Source organism: Peromyscus leucopus, chromosome 1, assembly GCF_004664715.2.
Source record: "Peromyscus leucopus breed LL Stock chromosome 1, UCI_PerLeu_2.1, whole genome shotgun sequence".
NCBI classification, from domain to species: Eukaryota; Metazoa; Chordata; class Mammalia; order Rodentia; family Cricetidae; genus Peromyscus; species Peromyscus leucopus.
The window spans coordinates 58,527,487-58,544,982 of NC_051063.1; the positions used below are offsets into that span (position 1 = coordinate 58,527,487).

The 17,496-nt window shown below is 46.9% G+C and overlaps 1 protein-coding gene across 8 annotated transcripts in view; it reads right to left on the minus strand.

The window, feature by feature from the left end:
- Window positions 1–16,565, minus strand: part of Kmt5b (lysine methyltransferase 5B) — a 51,907-nt gene extending 35,342 nt beyond the window's left edge. Inside the window, exon 1 of one of the 8 annotated variants that reach the window (XM_037208568.1) lies at window positions 15,392–16,565. Coding sequence is in view for 1 of the 8 variants with exons in the window: in XM_028871642.2 (XP_028727475.1) it covers window positions 14,795–14,831 (37 nt within the window). In the remaining 7 variants the exon portion in view is untranslated. Of the gene's footprint in view, window positions 1–14,448; window positions 14,590–14,794; window positions 15,270–15,391 lie in introns of those variants that run through there. The other 7 variants (XM_028871642.2, XM_037208574.1, XM_028871636.2 and 4 more) reach the window with 7 other exon arrangements.
- Between the last annotated feature and the right edge of the window lie 931 nt (window positions 16,566–17,496).

The window sequence follows — 17,496 nt, forward strand, 5'->3', positions numbered from 1 at the left end:
ACAACAGGGCTGGTCCACTGTGGTCAACCGACGTTGCTGTCTGAACAGTCCACAGGATAGGAAGTGCTTGTGTCAGTCTGTATCTGTTTCCGGCTCAGCAGATGCTCCTGAATGGGACTCTGTTGTGACTGAAGGATTTTGCATAGGAGCTTGCTCTCTAGATAAGGCTGGCCTCAAACTCACAGAGACCTTCCTGCCTCTGCCTCCCCAGAGATGCGATTAAAAGCATGAACCACCATACCCAGCTGGTTTGCTAGCTAATTTCATGATATACTGCTAAATCCAGCTTTTATATGGGTGCTAGGGATCTGAATTCAGCTCCTCAGGCACTTTACCAACTGATCCATCTCCCCATCCCACCTGTGGGAAATATATACCAGGAAACGACAAATAATCAAATAAACAAATAAATCAAAGCAAACTTAAATGGCTCAGTAGGTAAGGAGGTTTCCTCATAAGCCTGACAACCTGAGTTCCATCCCTAGGACCTACATAAAGGCAGAAGTTATCCTGACCTGCACATGTACATCATGGCACATACATAATAATAAATTTGAAAAAAACAAAAACAAAAACAAAAACAAAATCAATGAGGCTGAAGAAATGGTTCAGCAGTTAAGAGCACTGGTTGCTCTTGCAGAGGACCCAGGTTCAACTCCCAGCACCCACATGGTGGCTCAGAATTGTCTGTAACTCAAGTTCCAAGGGATCCAATACCCTCTTCTAGCCTCAAGAACAGGCTTGCGTACAGTGCACAGACATATGTAGGTATAACACTCATACACATACCTTTAAAAAAAAGCCTGAACTGGGTGGTGGTGGCACACGCCTTTAATCCCAGCACTCAGGAGGCAGAGCCAGGTGGATCTCTGTGTGTTTGAAGCCAGCCTGTTCTATAGAATGAGATCCAGGACAGGCACCAAAACTACACGGAGAAACCTTGTCTCAAAAAACCAAACCAAACCAAAAAAATAGAAAACCTAAAAGCAGGAATTACACAGGTATCTGTACACTGATGTTCATAACAGCATTTTAAAAAAAAAAAAAAAAAAAAAAGAATGTCAGTCAGCACATTCTTTTTAAAGAACAGAAAAGAAGTGTAAGCAGGAATGTTTCTGGCCAAGCAGGTGTGATGACTTTTTCTCAGAAAGCTGAGGGAAGAGGAAGCTAGCTGCAATCAAAGGTGTACTAGGAACATAGACCAGCTAATAATCAAAAGTCAAGGGCTGGGGCTAGAGAGATGGCTCAGCAGTTAAGAGCACTGGCTGCTCTTCCAGAGGACCTGAGTTCAATTCTCAGCAGCCAAATGGTGGCTCACAACCATCTATAATGAGACCTGATGCCCTCTTCTGGTGTGCAGGCATACATGCAAGCAGAACACTGTATACATAATAAATAAATCTTAAAAAAAAAAAAAAAGTTGAGCTGGAGAGATGGCTCAGAGGTTAAGAGCACTAGCAGCTCTTCCAGAGGTCCCAAGTTCTATTCCCAGCAACCACATGGTGGCTCACAACCATCTGTAATGAGATCTGGTGCCCTCTTCTGGTGTGCAGGCATATATGCAAGCAGAACACTGTATACATAATAAATAAATCTTTTAAAAAAGAGTCAAGGTGAGGACAAAGCACCCCAGGACAAGGAGCAGGATGAAGGCACAAAGAACAACCCAGGAACAGCACTTCAAGGAGGAGTCATCTTGGGTAGAGGCTGCAGATTCAGAAGTCAGGACAGGCCACTGATGACAGTCCTGCTAAGAAATAAACATCCCACATGAATTTGTGTCTCTAACATGCACTGAGGAATACAGAGTATGTACTGAAAAAGATGGCAGGACAAAGAAGAAGATGAGCAAAAGGAAAGTCTCAAATGCTAGGGAAGATGTATGTAAATTAAATCCAGGGATTAAGGGATACTAGAAATAGACTGATTAATTTGAGATGGCTTTTAGGGTCTGAGTTTAATTCTTAAAATTTATTTATTTGGGAGGCTGAAGGCAGATGCAAGGTGGATCTCTTCTGAGTGCTAGGGTTAAAGGCAGGCATCACCACCACCTGGTTGCAAAACGGTTCTTACAGTGCTTCAGGGAGTGTGCTACCTGAGGTACTGGATCACCTCAGGTAGTTATAAAATGTTGTAACTGCTACATGGATGCTGGGAAGGAACTTCACCCTGGGACCCTCTGCAAAAGCAGAAGTACTCTACACTGCTGAGCCACCTGTTTAGCTCTTGTGTTAAACTTTTTAACAACTGGTGGGCATGGTAATAGATGCCTATGATCCCAAAACTTGTGATGCAGAGGCAGGAGGATCAGTAGTTAAAACACCAGCCTCAGTTTGAGGTCAGTCTGGAACACATTAGACCCTGTCTAAAGGAAATAAGGGGGGAGGGTAATGGTGGTGGGGAACCAACTACTGGTGACTTGCTAAATGGGCATGTCAAAATGCCTCGTAAATATTTATGTTATACACACAGGTCAGTGTTGCCCTCAACCTTGGGCAGAGAAGTTTCTCTCTGCAACAGTCAGCACTTAATCCAGAAGATTCAAAACTGGTCAAATCGCTGAGAATAATCGACTATTGAGTGTTCAGCACAAAATGGGACAGCTGTATCAAACCCTACTCCTACCTTGAAGGCTCAGAGAACATCAGAAGGAAGGGTGGAAAGAACGTAAGAGCAGGATGATGGGGAGGAGTGCCATGAAATGCTGCCTTTAGATGTCATAGAGCTGCTTCTCTCATGAGCTCACTATAGTTGTGGTTGTCTGGACAAGTTCAAGACAACAGCATCAGCCAATATCCCAGCAGGTAACAGGCAATACTAACTGGACTCAGTGGGTTACAAAGATAGGGAGGTACAAGAAGGAATAAAGAAGATGTGTTGTGGGAGGTACAAGGAGGAGTAAAGAGGATGTGTTGCGATTGCTGGGAAGAGTGGAGGGAAGAGTTGGCGGTACGGTCAAGATACATTGTTTTTGTGTATGATACTGTCAAAGAATACATCAAGATTTTGCTATTAAAAAGTTAATTCTCTGGACTGGAGTGACATGCTTATCTAAGTGGAAGATGATGAAGTCCCAAGAGGTGACCCTGCATCTAAAAATGATGCAACTAGGTTCTGAGGAAACATACAGTGATTGCACTAGAAATGGCAGCCTCATTCCCCAGAGGCTGATTCACCAACACTAAGGGAGAAAGAAAGGGAGAAAGAGTGACTGGATCAACAACTGGGAGAAGAGGGAAGGTTTCTCAGTTTCTAGGATGAAACAAATTGGGGGGGGGGCAGTTATTTAGGACCAGTGTGAAACATTACAAAACTGCTAAAATAAGGAAAGTATTTAGGGAATTAAAAGGAAGACTGCCAGGGTGGCGGTGGTGGCACACGCCTTTAATCCCAGCACTTGGGAGGCAGAGGCAGGTGGATCTCTGTGAGTTTGAGGCCAGCCTGGTCTACAAAGCGAGATCTAGGACAGCCAAGGCTACACAGAGAAATCCTGTCTCGGGAGAAAAAAAGGAAGGCTAGGCACGACAACCTGTAATCTCAGAACTCTAGAGGCTTAAACAAAAAATCATGAATTTGAGGCCAGCTGCATAGTGAGACCCCCACCTCAAAAACAGTATAAAATATTCCACCCTTCCAAAAGAATTGAAATGGAAACTTGTAATGATATCGTATTATACCATCATTAAGGAAAAGAACACCTATCCACTACCACAGGCCCCTCCCAAGAGAACACTACAGTTGCCTTTGGAGGAGGGGGGATTGTTTTCCCTAAATAACTGTAATGAATTTATTTACTCATATTCAGAAAAATACCAAAGCTTTGATAGTTTAGCCAGTTTCAGAAGAAAACATAGTTGTCTCAGGAAATGTACTTGGTTCAGGAAGTACCTGCCCTATGTCCACCAACACTGGACCCACCCAGTCTTTGGATGACCAGCATAGTGCTGGTCAGTGCTCCTGAGCTGACAGTCTTGGAGGACTCTGCTTCTAATTCTTTCTAACTTCAAGATGGTAGATTTTTTTGTTTAATGTTTTACATAAACTGCTTGTAAAAATTCTGGAGAAATGGTTCAGAGGTTAAGGGCACTGGTTGCTCTTATAAAGACTTCAGACAGTTTGATGGGACAAATACTCAGTTGACAATTTTCTAGGAAGCAACTCTGAATTTATGGCCAACTCTCGCTTCTGTGACTGTATTGTTGGAAAGCATCCTGTTTGAGAAGCCAGGTGACTTGGTAAGAGTGTTAGGAAACCAAAGAAGGAAGCTTAGGAGATATTTGTTTCTGTAAACTCACATGATGCTTCCACCTACAGTGGCACTGTCACACAAGTGTTTATCAGCACCTCCAGTCAAAGAATCAAAGAGCAGGTCTCTAAACTTGTAAGACAAGATACACACACACACACCAGTGGGACACAATTTCTTTCCAATTTCTGTTTCTAGCTTGTTGTACAACTAAGCTCAGATGCACCAATCTCTGCCAATCAACAGCTCTCCCCAGGTACCTCAGATGTCATATCCTCATTTGGACCCAAGAGAATCAGGTCTGAGGCCAGGAACACCTCTGCAGAGCCTCACCTACCACCTTTTCAGGCTAATACAAAGGCTAGTTTTGAAAAGCACTGAGGGTGGTAAGGTGGCAGGGTGATATACTCTAAAGAATAAGGTAGAGGGCTGAAAATGGATGTGATGTTTGTTAACGGTTTACCCTCCGGAATTGTGAATGTTACGAGATAAAGGCTCTCTGAAGATTAAATGTAGCGCTTTATGACAAGTTTCATCCTGAACCACCCAAGTGAGAGACCCTAATGCCCTAAAAATGTCCTTCAATGAGAGACTGAGGAGAGGCTAAGGCTAGCTCTTCTCCACACCTTGCCTTGAGCCAGGTGACACCACAACACACCACTCTTGTTTTACGCCACCAAGAGCCTGGCAGTTTGTTGCAGCAGCCACAGGAAGCTGCTACAAAGACCATGACAAAGTACACCAAAGTAGAAACTTCTAGTCATCAGACTAGAAGCATACAAAATCCCACCATAATCGAGACTGTTCTTACAGAACCAACAGACAGAAAACACCGTCAGAGTTATTGTCCCCTGTGACTACAGGTGTGAGACACAGGTATAGGCTTCTATGGTTCCAAAAATACAGCTGGCTTCTCAAGTGCACATCTCGGTACTAAAGTGGTGTGTGCTAAGCCACACAACCACAATTCCTTTAGAGTGTCATGACTGACATTGTCCTATTCATGGAAAGCCTATTTAGATAGAAAGTTTGATTTATCAAAACATTTTAAACAATAAAACCCCCTCTACTGATAAGTTCTGAGAGGTAGCTATAGTACTTGGCTGCCGATCTACAGGTTGGATCTGAAATACAGTCCTCTTCAAATGCTTCAGCAGAGAAAACTGACTGACAGTTTCTTCTATCTCCACATTTGAGTGCTTGACCATGATTTATGTAAGAGAGACTGCTTGACTCTAACAGCCTCAGCAGGTACTTCTAAAATACAGGTTTTAGCTATTAAAGAAACTCCACAAGGGGCTGGAGAGATGGCTCCATGGTTAAGAGCACTGACTACTCTTCCAGAGGACCCAGGTTCAATTCCCAGCACCACATAGCAGCTTACAACTGTCTGTAACTCCAGTTACAGGGGATCTGACACCCTTACACCAATGCACATAAAATAAAGTTAAATATTTTTTTAAAAAAAGAAACTCCACAAAACCAAACCACCAAAAACCAAGTTCATATTCTCTCTCTCTCTCTCTCTCTCTCTCTCTCTCTCTCTCTCTCTCTCTCTCACACACACACACACACACACACACACACACACACACACACACACACGAGAAAACAAAAAACAAACAACCAAAAAATAAAAACAAACATACAAAAAAAAAAAAAAACAAAAAAACCCACACTGTCTCCATCTTCCCACCTGATCAGGGCTCATTCAATAGTAACACCCAATATAACCAATATTTCTTTTGCTGTATTTTCAGTCGCCTTTCTAGAAATACATGCCACCAACCACTGCATACCTGTAAGTACAGCCTCTACAGCCCATAGGTCCAAACGGTATTCAATTTCTACTGAGCAAAAAGGGTGGTTCTTGGGCTGGACTTTCAGGGTTATGCTTAAGTTTGCCAAGGTGGGCAATACCAAAGGCTGCCCACACAGTGGGAAGGAGACTGTTCTGAAGTCAAAACAACTGGAGTCCACACTGGCTTCACCCCATGCTTACTGACAGTATAACCAAGTATAAGTCATTTAATTAACACCTAAGTAAAATGTAAGGCCCAGTTTCTAGGTTTGGCACATAGGCTGGGCAGAAATAACTAATAAAAGCACCCAATTGTTCTTTCCAAATAACTAGGGCAAAAGCAAAGGAGGCCAGATAGAGCCCCCACCTTCCTACCTCTCCCACAAAAATAAAAACCACACCATGTCACTCATTTTTAACAGGAACAAATTTGGCCAATGAGTTGTCTCTGACTACTTGAGTCTGATTCCAGGGCCCACATGATAGAAGGAGAGAACCAAGGTCTGCAAGTTACCCTCTGACCTCCACATGGCACACCTATGCCCACCTCCCACCCCCACTAAATAAATAAATAACAAAGACTTTCTACTCTATAAAGATTTCATCATCTCTACTGACAATGTCTCAGGCTCAGGAGCTAGGGAGACGGCTCTTGCAGAAGACCTGAGGGTTTGGTTTCCAGCACCCACTTTGGGTGGTTAACTGTAACTTAAGCTCCAGGGGATCCAGTGCCCCATTCCGACCTCTGCCGACACCCTCAGATACAGTATAAATTCACACAAACACGGGTAAAAATAAAAGCCAAGGAAAGAAAGGGGCTCAGCTGGGCATACTGGTCTACATCTGTAATCTCAACTACTTGGGAGGCGGAGGCAAGGATACCTAGGGTTTGAGGCCAACCTAGACTACTTAGTGAGATATTCTCATAAAATAAATTAATAACTTGAGCAGGCTTAAGCAGTAAGTTATTTGACTAAAGTAATTCACTTCCAACAAAGTACTATACCCAATAATACATAACACACAACAAAACAAAAATAGTCTAAGTTTTACCACAGGAGGTTCAAGAGAGGGAATAAGGATGAGCAAGACACATGGGCACAAGGCAAGGGAGTCAGTCATGCCTTGCTCACCCCATTTACAGTGAGTGAGCAGGGACTGTGTGCCTAAGTATCTAGTTCAAAGTCCAACATGCAGCCATCAGCTCCAGGTGAAAGTGCAGACCTGAATGTGGCTGTCTTGGCACAACAGAAGCAACCTTCTAACTAGTGCTCTGGGCACTCCATACCATGGCTTCACTATGACTCAAGAGCTGTGCCAAGCTATTCGTAATAGCCAGAACCCGGAAACAACCTAGATGCCCGTCAACTGAAGAATGGATTAAGAAAATGTGGTACATATACACAATGGAGTACTACACAGCAGAGAAAAACAATGACAGCATGAAATTTGCAGGCAAATGGATGGAACTATAAAAAAATCACCCTGAGTGAGGTAACCCAAACCCAGAAGGACAAACATGGTATGTACTCACTCATAAGTGGATTCTAGATATAAAGCAAAGAACAATCATACTGCAACCCACAGAACCAGGGAAGCTACAAAGCAGGGGGGACCCTAGGATGACTGTGGCTTATAATAAGTTTTGGTTTTACTCAATTACTGGGCAAACCTCAATGAAACATTTCACAATTAGGGTAAGAATTTATACTGATAATAGGAAAATAAATTTAAAAAATTTAAAAAAAAACTTAAAAAAAGTAATTTTAAAAAAAGGAGCTGTGCCAGGCACATCATGTGTCCACGTACAACCCTGTAACACATGCACAATGCTACCACTGTCATCCCCAATGTACTAAAGAAAACAAGGCCAGAATTAGGCAAGATTAAGCCAAGGTCAGACTGAAAAACCATACACTCTTAGTAGCATACAAAGAAACAATACAGTCTCAATGCAAACAATTCTTGGATATATTTGCCCTATATGTGAAGATTCTAGGACAGAATGGTAGTGTCTTCTGTCTTCATGGAGCCGAGTTCAGTGTGGGAAGAAAAGACTACATATGTAGGAATCTAAATAAGCACAATCTGGTAAGAGCGAAAAAGATTTGAGGAAATCAAAAGCTACACTAAGAGAATTTAATTAAGAAAAATAAAAATGGCCGGGCAGTGGTGGTGCACGCTTTTAATCCCAGCACTTGGGAGGCAGAGCCAAGCGAATCTCTGTGAGTTCGAGGCCAGTCTGGGCTACCAAGTGAGTTCCAGGAAAGGCTACACAAGAGAAACCCTGTCTCGGAAAACCAAAAAAGAAAAAAAGAAAAAGAAAAAGAAAAAGAAAAATGGCCGGGTGGCAGTGGTGCACACCTTTAATCCCAGCACTCGGGAGGCAGAGCCAAGCGAATCTCTGTGAGTTTGAGGCCAGCCTGGTATACAGAGCGAGATCCAGGACGGGCATCAAAACTACACAGAGAAACCCTGTCTCAAAAAAAAAAAAAAGAAAGAAAGAAAAGAAAAGAAAAGAAAAAGAAAGAAATGAAAACATAGAAAGGATCATGGTGTGGGGAAAGCACTCTGGGTATTTACGTCCATTCACCAAACACCTTTAAGAGCCAACTAACTTTGTCTGAACTTTTTAGGACCCCGAGTGAGGCCTGCTTCTGCTTCTTTCTTGAAGGGGAGAGGTTTCCTATGGCCTCTCTATCCCCAGACTCCACAAGCTCACTGGCTAAAGGGTCAAGGACCCTTTGTTCTCAGTGTGTGGGCTCCACTCCTAAGAGTTAAATATATACTCTCCATGATGCAACATAAGCATTGCCTTGAAAACAAAAATACTCTTCAGAGATCACTGAGTCATTAAAACACATCAGATACTCCATCAAGTCCTATAAATCAGATGAAATGATTCATTCCGCAGACCTGGAATCCACTCACTTCCACAAACAATGCACAAGCCTGCTGGGAGCCTTCAGGCACTGTTCGTGGTGCTGGAATAGCTATTGTGGCCATTGAACACTAGAGGGCCCCCGAGAGCTTCCACTTTCAGAACGAAATCATACAGAGCCACAGCTCAAAGGCTAAAAAGATGGTGGCTCAGTGGTTAAGAACACTTGCTGCTCTTTCAGAGAACCTGAGTTCAGTTCCCAGCAACCATTATCAGGCAGCTCACAACCTCCTGTAACTCTAGCTTCAGTGGATCCTATGCCTTCTTTTGGACTCCATGACTCCTGCACTCACATGCACACATGCACACACAGGCACACATAAATAAAATAAAATGAAAATGCTGACTAGGAAAAATGCTGACCAGGTGTTTCTTTGGGGATGGGGTGGGGGCACAGTTAGAATGTAGGTGCCCTAACACCTGTACAAAGTGCTGTAGTGTTCACACTAGTATGTGTGACTGAGGACTCATGGCTTAACTACCCTATTATGTGGGTATTAGTATCACAAACAAGAAGGCTCAGGAGTGAATTTTGCTGTTCAAATAAAGCTGTTTTTAGGTGGCAATACTGGGTCTCAAACTCCTGTCTAAATTCAGTCCAGGCTGAGCCACAAGCAAAACCCTAAAGAAGCTAATCACAGACAAATGCCTCCTGGGCCTGTTTACTTGTTAGTGTGCCCTACTAAACACAAATGAAGAGATGCTGTAGAGATGTAACTGGCCAGCAGGAGCCACAGGGGGCTTAAATATCCAGATTTTCAGACCACTGATAGATGCTAATACCTCAATTTGAAAAGCCCCCTGGACTGTAAAGCTCCTTGTAACACTTCAAAAGACCTAAAATTGCATGAAGCCTACAGATGAGTTAAGTAAACCAACTAGAGATGTTAACTACGATTGTAGTAGTTCTTAGAAGACAGGGAAAGATGAAGTAGAATTGAGGACTACAAGTAACTTCACTGAGAATGTCTACTCATTCTACAGAAAGACCTGGCCCATCAGTGCCTTAAACACAGCGACAGCAAAGTCTACAGCACAGCTACCGACTCTTGCGTCAACGGTACTCTGACTCGTCCCTAAATTAGATTTGTAAACAGCACCACAATTTTATTCACAACTAGAACTACAAGGTGTCCCATTCCCACACCAGCTAGCCCCAACTCAGGGCATGAGGCCAGAGGCAACAGATGCCTTGGTGTCCTTGGGCACCATGGAAGAGAATGACAAAGAAAAATGTCACTTAAGAGACTCACTGAGTGCAGACACTATTTTCCCTCTTTGTGAGCCTATTTAGAGGTAATGAAGGCTGATACTAGGCTGCAAATGGCTTCAGGTATGAGAGAATTTAGGTACTCTAACTTTCTGCTCCCCAAGAAAGTTAAAAAAAAAAATCTATCACTAGAAGTTAATACAGATTGGCTGGGCAGTGATAGCACATGCCTTTAACCCCAGCACTTGGGAGGCAGAGGAAGGTGGATCTATGAGTTCAAGGCCAGCCTGGCCTACAGAGAGAGTTCCAGGACAACCAGGGATATACAAAGAAATTATCTTGAAAAAACAAAACAAAAAGAAGTTAATACAGATTTATAAAAATAGACTAGGGTGATTCTTTATTGTACAGATGGAATCCCTACAACATGCCTTTAAAATAGTAAAACCCAGCAATGCATTTAAAATAATATGCACATAACTAAAAATCTGGGGACTAAAACAAGTTATATCTATAACTGAAAACTCTATTTGTTTTGGCTTTTTTTTTTTTTTTAAAGATTTATTTACTTATTATGTTTACAGAAGAGGGCGCCAGATCTCATTACAGATGGTTGCGAGCCACCATGTGGGTGCTGGAATTGAACTCAGGACCTCTCGAAGAGCAGTCAGTGCTCTTAACCTCTGAGCCATCTCTCCAACCCTTGTTTTGGCTTTTTGAAACAGGGTCTTACCATGTAGTCCAGGCAGACTTCCAACTTGAGAGCCTCCTAACTCAGTCTCTAGAGGGCTAGGATTATTGATACATTCCAGCCACCATGCTCAGTTCTAGAAAGTGTTTGACTAGGAACAAGTGGATTTCGGAACATACTAATAAGCAAAAAATAGTTTAGATGTTGATCAGGCACCTCTCCTCTCAATTGGTACTTCTAATCTTTAGGAAGCATGTAATTTCTTGGGGGGTAGAGATTACAATGAGACCTATGTAAAATATATCTGTAACAATTTCCTATTAGAGTAGGAGGAAGAATGTAGACATGGAGGATGGATTTTAAAGGAGGCTGGCTGTTAAACAGCACCCTCCCCGCAAAGCTTCTGACTTGCTCACTAGAAACCCTTGTTTGTACAGTAAGTTTATGGAATTCAGCCATTCAAACCTGCTAAGTTTGGGGGCTGGAGAGATGGCTCAGTGGTTATGAATGTGTACTTGTAATACTTGTAAAGGATCCAAGTTCAGTTCCCAGAACCCACACAGCAGCTCCTAATCATCTGTAACTCCAGTTAAAGGATTGGATGCCCTCTTTGATCTCTGGAGACACCAGGCACACACATCCAGGCAAAACAACTCATACATATAACTTAAAAATATACTTAAAATCTGCAGGGGTTTTACTTCACACTTCAAGCTTAAGAGCCTTTTTTTAATTATTTTTAATTATGTGTGTGTGGTCATGTATACATGAGTACAGATGCTCTTGGGAGGCCAGAAGTGTCAGATTCCCTGGGGCTGAAGTTACAGGTGGTTGTGAACCACCTGATGTGGGTTCTGGGAACTGAATTCTGGAACTCTGGAAGAGCAGAACTCACTGAGCTATCTCTTCAGCGCCATAGTTCATTTTTGTTTTGCTTTTTTTCCTGAGGCAGGCAGGGTTTCTCTGCATAGCCCTGGCTGTCTTGGAAATCACTCTAGAGACCAGGTTGGCCTCACATTTGGAGATTCACCTGCCTCTGCCTCCAGAGTGTCACCACCACCTGGCACAGTCCCATGTTTTAAGATTTCAAAGCTGACAACTTAACCAAGAAATAAGTTACTTTGCAAATTGCTGCACTGAAGTCCATCAGCTAGTCAGAAATTTGACCTTGTAGTAACTTTGATTTGTGGATTTACCACAACTAAATCCACTTTCTACACTAACATGCCAGTAAAACAAGTGTTTTATTTATTCCCAAAACAAAGAGGTAAACTAAAAATAAAATATAAGGCAGAAAAAGTAAAGGTTACACCATACAAATAAAGCTAGTCTCTAGTACACAGAGCAAGCTCTACCTGAGATAAAACCACCCCATGCTGTCTCTCTTCTCTCTACAGCTACTCAATATATGCTAGATAGCCAATAATGGACCCATAGAGGGATGACACATGGTCCCTTGTTTTTACAAGTAAAGAATGCTTTGTTAGCTCTTGAGCTAACAAAGTCCTAGGCCTTCTGACCAGAGAAAAGGGTCTTGGTGAATGAGAAGGTAAAGTTCACATGTGACAGACAAAAGCACAAAATAATGGAATCGTGGAGATTATCTAAGAGGATTTACTCTGCAAGCCACTGGAAAAGTACTCCTAAAGACAGACAGGGAGGTACTCAGACACTATAGACAGTTTGTTATACAACCCAGCCACGTAGCTGGCCCTATAAACCTACAAGTTGATACCTATGGAGAAGAAAATCACATCTGAACTCAGCTCAGAGGATGGTCTAAAGGGAAAGTTAATCGGACTGCCCCCACCCACCTATAAAACCCCTGGTCACCGCACAAACTACCAAGACACTCCCCTCTCATCTGCATACATTTCTGCCACCCAGCCTTCCTGGGCATCGACCACTGGTATCTTCTACAAGTGTGGGGAGCTCAGAGTGGCAGTCCAGTGTCATCATAGTGAGTCAAACACCTTTAAGAGAGCACTTGGGAGGGAAAGGAAAAAGAAAGAGTCCTTGGAAACAGTTTTTGAAAGAGTTTGGTTTCAATCAGAGAAAGGATAGAGTCCTGTTCTATTGAAATATGAATACTCTGAAGATAAGGGTTTTGTTTCTGGTTTGTTGGGTTTTTTTTTTTTTAACACAATTTTAAGGAATAATTTCAATGACATTGACTGGATACATTTTGAAAAATTACAAACAAGCTTGACAAGTTGGGGATTAATAAATTATCTCTTTCATTGACTACTGAGCATCTGCCCCTAGGTGGACCAGATAAATCTCAACAGGCTCACAAGACAGCCAAGGGGTATGCAAGGGTACAGCCAATCTCACACAGCATGCCAAGACAGCTCAGGGAACAGAGGAACCGTGCTTTCTGTGCAGGCCAGTCAGGAAGCTTGTGCCAGCAGGCTACGTTCTCCTGGGCCTTTTCTGAAGGTGGGCATATGCTGGCATTGAAGGGGCTTGGGAAACAAGCGCAGAGGAGCCTGGAAGAGGGAGTGGAATGTACACTGTCGAGAGGCTTCAGACTCAAACACTGCCTAGTGTTTCCCCACGTGCAACATTAAGGCATTTGCACACTTTAACCCTGGACCATAGAGAGCTCCTTGGAGGGACTCGGTCAAACCTGTAGCTATACGGTAAAGGTGTGTCTTTGGTAATTCACTCTTCAGGCATGGACTTCACCCACAAAGCACCTGTGGTACTTTCAGGCAAAAATAAATAAATAAAAATAAATAAATAAATAAATAAAAAATAACTTCTTCCTCGCCCCTGAAAGGGTTTACGTTCTGTCTACTAATTACCAAAACTGACGGGCGTTGCTGTCAATTAAAACAAAAAACAAAAAAGCCGGAACGGGGAACAGTTACAGGGAAGCGGGTTCCTCTAAGGAATCCATCCACTCAGCTGTCTTCCGACCCCCTCAGGCCACGGTGTCAAATAGTTTCTAAGTCTAGAAAAGCAGGTTAAAAAAGTCTCCACCAACCCAGGTGGCTCATCTTGCCCGCTCCTCTGGAGAGAAGATTCTCTCCGGGTGAACTCGTCAGAAAGTTCTTCGAAATGAACTTCCCGTCTCCCTCTCGCCGGTTTCCCTACTCCCCGCTCGGACGACGATCGAGCTGACAGACCGGGTGACACCAGTGCCTCCGAGCCGGGCCTGAGTGTGCGGCCGGCCCCGCGACGCCGCGGGACAGCACCGAGGGGAGGGCGCGTACTGGAGAGAGCGACAGGCTGAGCCTGGAGCCACAGGAAACGAGGCTCGGGCCAAAACAAAAACAACCGAAAGTTCGGCGCGGCGGCGCGAGCAGATTGGGCGAGACGCTGCGCGGCCGCCCATTGGAGAAGAGGCAAAACACAGTCCCCCAATCCCGAGCGGCCGGGCAGCTCCCCTCGTGCGGCCGCGACCCGGCCCCCGCCGACCGCTACCGCTCCCTTCCGGCCGCCGCCACAACTGCAGGCCGCGCTCGCTCGCTTGCCCGGCCGCCCCGGCCCCGCAGCCCCGCCCCGCGGCCCGGTTCCCGCAAGCACGCACGCACGCACGCCCTCCGCGGCTCACCGCCAGCACGGCCAGCCTTCCCGTACCGGGCCCCTCCAAGACCCCGCCACCGGGCTCCCGAAGCGTCGGGCTACACTTTCCCGTGCCTCCAGAGAATTAATCACCAAAAAAATATCTCCTCGGAAAAAAAACTGGAGAGTAAAATCCAATATGGCGGCACGGACGTAGCACCGCCCGCTGCCTCCGCTGACGGGGGGGGGAGAGAGAAAGGAGTCCGCGTCCGCCGAGCGCCCCCCCCCCCCAACCCTGCCGCCGCGGCCGCCACCGCGACCCGCGCCCAGCCCCGGTCCCCGAGCCCTGGCTCGCAGCGCTGGGCCATCACGACCTCATAGACCTCGGGCCTCACCTCCGCCTCGCGCGCAGCCGCGGGGTCTGGGAGGCATCCGCCGGCTTCGGGGCTTCGCGTCCTGCGTTCTCGCGCAGCGCCGGGTGCCGCCTCCGGTCCCCGGGCGTCCTCACCTCATAGCCCCCGAGCCTCGCTGCCGCGCCGCAGACGCGTCGCCGCCCCCGGTGAGCCACCCGGACACCGCCCGGGCTCGGTGGAAGGACACGAAAAAAAGTCCACGGGTGACGGCGGAGGGACACCACGCAGGCTACGAGCGTACGCGCCCCTCTGCCCCGCGCCAGTCGCCGCGATGGCTTCGACGGAATTCTGTGGGAGGAGGCGGAGAGACGCCAGAGAGAATGGAGTTCCCCTCCGCGCCACCCGACGGCGGAGGCACAAGAGCGATTTTCCGAGAAGGGGCCGCGTCGTTGCCGTCGCTGCGCCTCGAGGCGGAGGGATCGCAGCGAGCGTCGTTCGAAGATCCCTCCGCCCAGCTGCCCTTTAAATCTCGGTGGAGGCGGCGTCGCCGCGCGCCCGGCGGGCGCCACCTAGTTCGCCGGCCGCTCGCTGCCCCGCGGGGTCGGCACCCGCCCCCGTCCCGCGCGCACCTGCACCTACCAGGGACAGCTCCCGAGCCGCGATTTCGGGGGGCAGCTCCCGGCGCGCGGCGCTCCGGGCCCGCTGTGCCTCCGGGGTGCACCGAGGGGAGGCGGCCGGGGATGGCGAGTTTCTTTGTTGTGGGGATGGGTGTCGTTGGGAGCAGAAACACCCTTCAAGACCATGTGGGCCACCGGAGCGTTACCACGCGGGAGGCGGGGAGGGAGTGTGCGTTGGGTTGCCCGTGCTGTCACCGGCTGCTCCTTGAGCACCTACTGAGTGCCAACCTTTTCCCCGACGCGGCCACTCCTCACCCTCCTCGGGCTCTACCGGCGCGAGGAAGGCGGTTTGGTCCTCTGGGAGCTTAGGGCGGAAGATCCGGAGTGGCTTGCACCCACGCCTGGGGTATGGCGAAGCCCCACCCCTTGGATCTTGCAGTCGGATAAGGGGTGCCACGCAACAATAACGAGGGTCACATCCTCATCCCCATCCAGGCATCGTTTCCAGCGAGCTTGTGCACTGCCTTATTTACTCCTCGGGGTAATCCCCAGGGATCGAGAGCGTTGTGGGTCCTAATTTACACATAGGGAAATTGAGGCACGGACTGGTTAGGTGACTTTTCAACTGGTCAGGGTTGAAGCCGGAGCCTCTTACACACTACTCTGCCGAAAACGCAGGCTTTAAATTAGTGAAGCTGGTGGCTGGGACCTGCAAGGAGACGTTTGAGGTTGCCCCATGCATACCGAAGCAAGCGCCTCTGAGTGAGGTGGAGGGTGTTAGGGAAACGAAAATGTTCAGGCGATGGAAGAGAAGAAAGCATGCAGATCCCGCAGACGCATCGGACAGGGCAGGCAGCTGAGACGATTCCAGGAGAGCACCAGCCTGCCTTGGTTCCCCTGCAAACACCGCCACCAACCCTGCGCCCGCGCACATACCGTGGCACAGTAGGCATTTTCTAGAGGATAGCTCAGCGGGGGACGTGGTCCTAAAGTCCAGCCAATACCAACTAACCTCCCATTGCTTCCTCTTTGGTCTTGAGTAGTAGACTAGACGTTTGTTGTCCCTTTCCACAGATGGGAAACAGGCTCGGTGACCTGCCGAGGACACCTACCTGGGAGGGTGTGGTTCTTCAGAACCAGAACTCCTGCACTGTACTCAGCCCTGTGACCTGTATCCTCACTCTACAGATCATCTTGGGAGTGGGCATAGCCGGACCAGCCACAGGGGAAGCAGGTCTGGACACGCCCAGGTCTACTTCCTGCCCTGTCACTCCAAGTGCAGCCAGTCACCTGTGGCATCAGATCTGTCATGCTGTGTTCCCTTTTTGCTGACACAGCTAACAATTCCTTTGATCTTAGTTGTTTTGTTTTGTTTTCTAGTTTCTTACTAGACGTTTTCCCCTAAGACTTCTGTAGGACTTGGCTCCAAATACATGCCAGGGACACTGAGGTTGCTTCTGCCACCTTCGATGTTGAATGCCAAAGAGGTGAGCACACATGGGGCACCATCTACCTCCGATGGACACCTATGGCCCTAGGCTGGCTTTCAGAGGTGTGATGCTCAGATTCCAAGTCCAGCTGAACTTCAGGATCCCTTGGCCCCATGTGCCCATGTCTTTTCCACCCCAACCCAGTACATGACCCTCCAGGCTCACAAAGCTCCCAACTCTGTAAGGCTCTAACCTTCCAAGATGCCAAGGCTTCCATTTATTCCCTGCCGAATGCCAGGCCAGGTGTTACGGGCATTGCCTTCCAGGGGAGTGGGCTGGGATTCCAGCCTGGCGTGGAAGACACATGAACGAGCCCAGCACAGCCTTTCAGTCCCTCTCTCCAGTGCTGGGTTGTTCCTCCAAGCCCCTAACATCTGCTGCTCTTCCAGCGGCAGCTGTGAGGTCTAGGTAGACCATCACTGGTGAAACTGGGCTGGACTCAGGACCCTTGTTGAGCCATGGTGAAAGCTTGGGACTTCTAGAAGTCCTGGTCTATGGAGGTCATGGCTGAGCTGGCCCCCTCCACAGCTGGGAGCTGCCCTCCTGGGGAAAACTGGAAATTAGACTTCCCTATGGTGAGTGAGGCCAGACAGAGGCTCCCCTGCCAGCTGGCAAGGAGTAGGGTTAGGAAATAGAA